The sequence below is a fragment of the Peromyscus leucopus genome, chromosome 1 (genome assembly GCF_004664715.2).
Source record: "Peromyscus leucopus breed LL Stock chromosome 1, UCI_PerLeu_2.1, whole genome shotgun sequence".
NCBI classification, from domain to species: Eukaryota; Metazoa; Chordata; class Mammalia; order Rodentia; family Cricetidae; genus Peromyscus; species Peromyscus leucopus.
Genome location: NC_051063.1, coordinates 101,131,531 through 101,138,575, shown reverse-complemented (window position 1 = coordinate 101,138,575; position 7,045 = coordinate 101,131,531). Strand labels below are relative to the sequence as shown.

General features: G+C 36.9%; 1 protein-coding gene across 1 annotated transcript; it reads right to left on the bottom strand.

Moving 5' to 3' along the window:
* Positions 1 to 3,126: 3,126 nt before the first annotated feature.
* On the bottom strand, positions 3,127 to 4,074 carry LOC114706591 (olfactory receptor 51G2-like). Its single transcript, XM_028889046.1, has one exon. The coding sequence runs from the start codon at positions 4,072 to 4,074 to the stop codon at positions 3,127 to 3,129; it is 948 nt and encodes a 315-aa protein (XP_028744879.1).
* Between the last annotated feature and the right edge of the window lie 2,971 nt (positions 4,075 to 7,045).

The following is a 7,045-nucleotide window of genomic DNA, read 5'->3' as shown; positions in this document are numbered from 1 at the left end:
ACTTTTCATGGGGTAACCAATGACTCTTTTGGTTGGATTTGAGGATTATTCCACAGGAAGGACCTGCAAGCATGGTCACCACCCATGAACTGGGAGAGACTAGGCCCTAGGGAGGAAAGTACTGATATTGATTTTCTAAATAATCATGCTGTTACACTTCCTTTTAAATATGACTATGCATAGATTCATGCTGCTCTCAACTGTTGAGCTCATAAACTCAGTAACAGATGTGTTTACCTGCACAATAGCTGAATAAGACCAAGCCAGTTTAAAATAACAATATGGTAGGGGATAAAGAATGGTTCAGTGGTTAAGAGCACTTGCTCATGTAGAGGACTTGCCTTCAGTTCCCAGGACCCAGATGGCAGCTCACAAGCCTTTGGAACTCCAGTATACTGTCATGGTCTCTGTGAGTTCATATGTGTATAAAACCTGTTGTGTCTGGAAGACACTGTGTCCTCAGTCGGTCATCACCTATTAGATCTTAAATCTTTCTGTATCTACTTCCACGTAGATTTCTAAGCTTTGAGGGGAGAGGTTTGATAATGACATCCCATTTAGAGCTGAATATGCCAATATTTCTCACACTTTCACTTTGTCCAATTGTGGGTCTCTGTACTAATTATCATCTACTGCAAGAAGAAACTTCTCTGTGGAAGGTTTGTGATGTGCACATGAGACTTGCACAAGTTCAGAATAGTCAAAAAATTCCATGACTGAAAGAGGGGAAGTGTAAACAAAGTCCCAAACCCAACCAAGAAGCTATTTGCAATTGATCCCTCATTGGGAAAGGAAAATGGAGTGACACTGGGTATAATAACCACACTCCAAGGGAAGGCTCTATGCCAAGAACAGTTGGCCAAAACAAAGCAAACTCCATTTTTTTGTGTGTGTGCTTTTTAGTTTGGTTTGGTTTGTATCATTTGCACCCCCATTGGAGTGTGTGTGTGTTTGTGTGTGTGTGTGTGTGTGTGTGTGTGAGAGAGAGAGAGAGAGAGACAGAGACAGAGACAGAGACAGATACAGAGAAATTAAGAAGTTGGATAGGTAGGGAGATGGAGAGGAGCTGAGAGGAGTTGGGGAGGGAAAATATGATAAAAATATATTATATTAAAACTTTAATAATAAAAAATATTAAAATTAAACTAATTTTAAAAGACATGAAGTTAGAGGGTTCTGTGGGGAAATGGAGCAAAGGAGGATGGGTGTAGACATGTTCAACATATGTTGTATATGTGTGTGAACTTTTAAAAATAATATGATATTTTTAAAAGCAGCAATGTACTAGAACAAAGGAATAGAGTCCTCATTTCAGAGCATCTGAAATGGAGCAACTACTGAGTAGGAAGAAATTGCAGAAGGGGGAGTCCAAAGAAATTGCTTAGGTGTCCACTTGAGATCTATATCAAGTCTAACCTGAAAATTCATAGCAAAGATGCAATAATGCTCAGCAGAGACTGTCACTAGGAGAAAAGATTCTGGAACAAATTCAGTGGACACTGAATCTCTTGCAACAGTGAAAAACATTAGGATTTAAGCCTTTGTTAAAGTGCAGATATCTCTTTGAATGTCTCAGATTATTTGGATGGTAGTGCTATGTACAGTAAGATCTAATGTTAAAAATGTAAAACTAACAACAAAAGCATACATGTTAGGTGATGCAAACAGACTTTGAAGAAAAGCTTTTGTAGAAGCATGTTGCCAGCAACTGCAATATGTTCATGGAGCACTTTGCTATTGTGTGTCTGCAATGCATAAATTGAGGCAGGATCTATGGAGAAGCATGGCCTTCACCAGGAACACTACATTTCCTATAAATTTTTATGTTTATAGTCTTTAATTGAAGCTTTTGTTTCAACAAAATGGCTCAAAAATCACAATGTTCAAATGGGCTCACTCTGCTACGTGTTCTCAGTGTACAATTCTCCTCCCTTCTCCAAGGAACTAAGACAAACTGAAAATTTATAGTCCTACACAACATCATTCCTCAGTCCTTTAAGTGTTTCATGCCTAGAAAATAGCATTGTATTTTGTTTTCTTTATACTTTAATCAAGCATCTTAGTACACTTGAATACATATATTCATAGCAAATAGCTAGGATGGGATTTGTATTTTGGCATTTTATTTCTTTCTATCTCTCCAGTATATTTCAAATAAATTTGAAATAAATTCAAATAAATTTGAAATATAATATGACCTTAAGTATCAGCACTTAAGTGTATTCCCTATCTAATCTATTGGTAATTGTTTTCTCACTAAAGCAATTTCATCAGAGAAGTTTGTTAAATCACTCTGGGAAAGGGGCCATTATGTATTGGGTCAGTTATAAAAACACCCTCAAGTTACCTACCATCCTACTTCTAAACATTTTTCCTAAAGAACTGAAGGAAATATAAGCTGTGCTTTGAGTCACTTAGTCATTAGCTATAGTGATTCTTGAAAACATGAAATTTCTGTGAAGAGTCAGGGGGTTAGCTAGACTGAGAAAAATAGGTAACATTGAAGTTCCTTTCCATTTCTCAAGTGATGATCTTTAAAGAAATATAAAGTTGCATATTTAGGGTTTGAGACAACATAATTCCAGAATTAATAATTTTATTTCTTTAAATATATACATATATAGTATACTTTGGGACATTTATTCAGTTACATTTTTCATAGGTAATCTCCAATTTATAGTTATTATATAAATCAAAAGTAAGATTTATTATGATTGAACATGTTTCCCACAATTTCTGAAAGTACATCTAAATGAGGCCCTCCTGAGCTTAAGTTTTCAGAATTCTAGGAGTTTATCAGGAACTGACTTTAGATTTTTGCAAACCTCGACTCTTAAAATGTGTCCACTTTCACATATCAATGTATAAATACTCCCAAGACACGACAGATTCTCCTTTAATAAAGCTGTCAAGGACAAAACTGACTTTTGAATAGTAGGAATTATGATTTTTTCCCATGGATCAGTTATGGTTTTGATGTATGGAGAGATCTACACTCTATCCCTGTTGATGTGTTTGAATAATTAGTTGACTGATGATCTATCGAAAATGGCACTCTGGTGCATTGTTGGGATGTCCTCAGTCAGCGATCCTTCACCTAGTATTGAGTAACTGTCCAATGAAATTTCAATGTTTCTTGGGATGGAGCATCTTTAGAATGCGAACCCGAATCTCTTTGGTTTTGACACTGTAGACAATTGGGTTGAGCATTGGAGGCATAAGAAAGTGAAGATAAGAGAGAAGCATATATACCTGAGCTGGTAGCTTCTTTTTCCCAAAGCGATGGATCATGGATAGACTCACCAGTGGAGTATAAAATAGAAGGACAGCACAGATGTGGGAAATGCAGGTGTTGAAGGCTTTCAAGCGTTCAGCATTAGAAGCAATGCTCAAGACTGTCTTCAAAATCAGAACATAGGAAAGGAGAATCAGCACAGCATCCATCCCCAGCGTAGAGAGCATGACAAAGAGCCCAAAGCCACTGTTGATGACCGTACTGGAAGAGGACAACCTTAGAACATCAGGATGAACACAGTAAGAATGAGACAGAGCACTCACAGGCTGGAATGTCAGCCTTCCCAGGAGCACAGGCAGAGGCAGATGAAGGGCAGCACTGCGGATCACCACGGCCAGTCCAATGGCTCCAATACGTCTTGTTGTGAGGATGGTAGCATAGCGCAAAGGCTCTCTGATGGCCACACAGCGGTCAAAAGCCATGGCCAAGAGAACTGCTGACTCAATGACTGAAAATGTGTGGATGAAGAAGAGTTGCATAAAACAGGCTGCAGCTCCTATTATTCTCTGGCCCAGGAGAAAAACAGCTACCATTGAAGGCAGTGTGGAGGCTGAGAGGCCCAGATCAGCCATTGACAGCATGGAAAGAAAAAGGTACATAGGTGTGTGGAGGCTGGGCACAGACTTGACAATGTGCATTATGGTTATGTTTCCCAGCACAGAAAGAATGTAAATGAAGCAGATGGGAATTGCTGTCCAACAGTGAGAAGCCTCCAGTCCAGGAAGATCCATCAATATGAAAAAGAAGCTGCTGGCATTACTATGCTTAGAAATAGTCATAACTCTGGAAAAAGGTTGCCCTGGAAAATTGTAATGGAAACAAAAAACCTGTTTACTCTTAGCACTCTCCTTGAATGTTATCTTCAGTGGCATTGCTGCTCTGGCTGCAGAGTAGCAGAACTCACAATGCTGAATCTCATTCTTTCAGTGGTTTCTACTCTGAAACAATGCAGACTCAAGTCTCAAAAATTGCTTTATTTTAAACAGCATATTTGGATCATCAACATGAAGAAACCTCTCTTTTGACCTTGAAAGTTCTTCAACATTTGAAATTTAAGGACTACCTTGTGTTTACAACATAGGGCCCAAACACAGGAGATATAGTATTTCTAATAAAAGAATACAGGCTTGTTTCTAATGGAAGCAAAGTATGGACAATTGTGCTGAATGAGTGTATGGGAATTAGAGTATAAATTATAAGTAATTAATACTAAATTATATTATCAGGTACAACTTTTGTGCTCAACTGGTCCCAAGGCATTACAAATAAATACAATGTCAAAAATATATCTAAAAAGGCTTGACTTCATGTGCTCATTAGCTTGATTTTAATACTTTGTCATTATGCATGGTATTCACTGAAGTTGGGGTTAACTGGTGTGAATATATGAAACATAGATATAAAACATAGACAATATTCATATTTGGAAAAGTGTATTTTGGTGGAATCAAAAATCAAAGGTTCTTCTTTATAGTGAATATTGGTTATAACAGCAGGTAATACACAGCTTCAACCATCTGAAGATCTAATGACTTACTGGTCAATACAGAATATGTATAAACTAGACCAAGAGAGAACTGACTTTTGACAAATTAAATGCATCAAGCATTAATCTTCACCCGTTTCTCCATGCTCACCTGATTCCAAATGATTCCAAGTGCTGTCAAGAACCCTCATCAAAGAAAAGAGTAAACTAGAAACCGAGGACGTGGAATTCAAGGGAAATTTTAATCAAATATCAAAATCATGTATTAAATGGTATTTTCTCTTCTGGACATCTTAAGTAATTTACCTTAAAGAATGAGACTTCTAAACTTTCTTGAGAAGTATGTTATGCCAGCATCCTTGAATAATAGGGCAGTTGTGATATCTTAATTCTTGTCTATCAGTAGATCCTAGTGGTGTACCATATTGCAAGAAAAGGGTCTATAATCAGCAATCCACATGTTAACAGTTGACCTCAGGGAATCCTAGAGTAACATGTCTATGAAGGTTAAATATGGATGTCTCCATTTAGAGAGGCATGTAAAATGAACACTAAACACATTTGATAACATGTAGGACAAATGATATAAGAAGCAAATAGAAGCTGTGGCTGACCCATCCTACTGGGAAAAGAGCATTAATAAAAGAGGAAGACTAGTTTATGTGACTAGACTCTGGAGAGGCTGAGTAGAGTTAGTGCCTAAGAATTACCTAAGGTGCACTGAGAAAACTCTGAATATTGATTGTAGAAGAGATGGGAACAAAGAGGATATTTTTCTCGATCTGTCTCTGACAAAATTTATCTGTAGCATGTTAACAACAGAGTGCTTCCAAGAACATAGAAAATCATATCCTCTTCCCTTCGAAATTGTTTGTCCAGATACTGAAATTTTCACAAACATGAAAAACTTGCCATTACACCAATTAAAATTGAAACTTTAAAATTTAGCAGCCATGAGTAGATTTTAACATCTAACTTAACTTACTTGGCTAATATTTTCCTGAATTATAATCACAGAGGAAAACATGACTTGTTAGAAATCAAACTTTCATAAAACAGCTGTACATATATGTGTCAAAGTGGCGAACAACCAAAAGATGAGCTCCTGGGTATACAGGGAGGTCTCGGTTCTGTCTCACCTTCTAACAGATAATAGTAAAGAGAACTCAATGCTCTCAAACCCAGAAGCTTATTGCAGAGTATAGATTCAACCCATATTCATGAGTCAACCCAGGGACAGATACTGAGCTGCATGAGGAACTGATCATATTGCAAATCCATGCTTCCATCTATCCACAGGGAAGAAGCTTCCCAAAGTATTATACAAGAATGGACAGACAAACACAGAGGAACAAAGTGTCAGTCAATCACCTATGATAGAAAAGCAGGAAAAAAACAATGGAGAAGAACTGCAATCAGAATGGCTAGTGGGGAATTTCTTCAACATCAGACCATGCCCATTACATCCAGATATGGCTCAATTCTAGAGGGTGATATGGGTTTATGTAAGGCCACCCTTGGACAGAGTACAGTTAAGATAATAGGACTGACTTGTATGGATTATATAAGCCAGGTTTTAAAAGACAAATGTTCTTAGGAGGCCTAGCCAAGATGCTGAGCATATGAAGACTCAGTAGATAGCTCCTAGGTTGGAAGTCTGCGTTTGCCTGTCTGTTCACATCATTTCGCTCTCGCTCTCGCTCTCGCTCTTGTGTGTGTGTGTGTGTGTGTGTGTGTGTGTGTGTGTGTGTGTGTGAAGATAAGGAAATTATTCCTCTCACATGAACTTTTAACAAGATATTTTCAATCACAAACTGAGCAATGAAAGGCTATAGTCTTTGACACGTGCCAAAAACCAAATTTTTCCTCTTACATGAACTTTTAACAAGATATTTTCAATCACAAACTGAGCAATGAAAGGCTATAGTATTTGACACGTGCCAAAAACCAAAGAAAAAAAGTATATGTTTTACCTTTTAAAATCAATAATACAACATTAGATCAATTGACTTTGTAATGTACTTTAACACAAAAGTAAAACTAAATTTTAGAAGGCCATTAATTAATTAATTATTTAATTAAATTGTGACATTTAAGTAAAGAATTCTACCTTCCTGTAAAGGCTTTTGTTCGTGTTAGAAAAATGTTCTGAGCCATTTATTAAGATTTTAGTGTCCTGATATTAATTGTGAGAAGTCATTAATTAATTAAATTGTGACATTTAAGTAGTTAAAGAATTCTACTTTCCTATAAAGGCTTTTGTT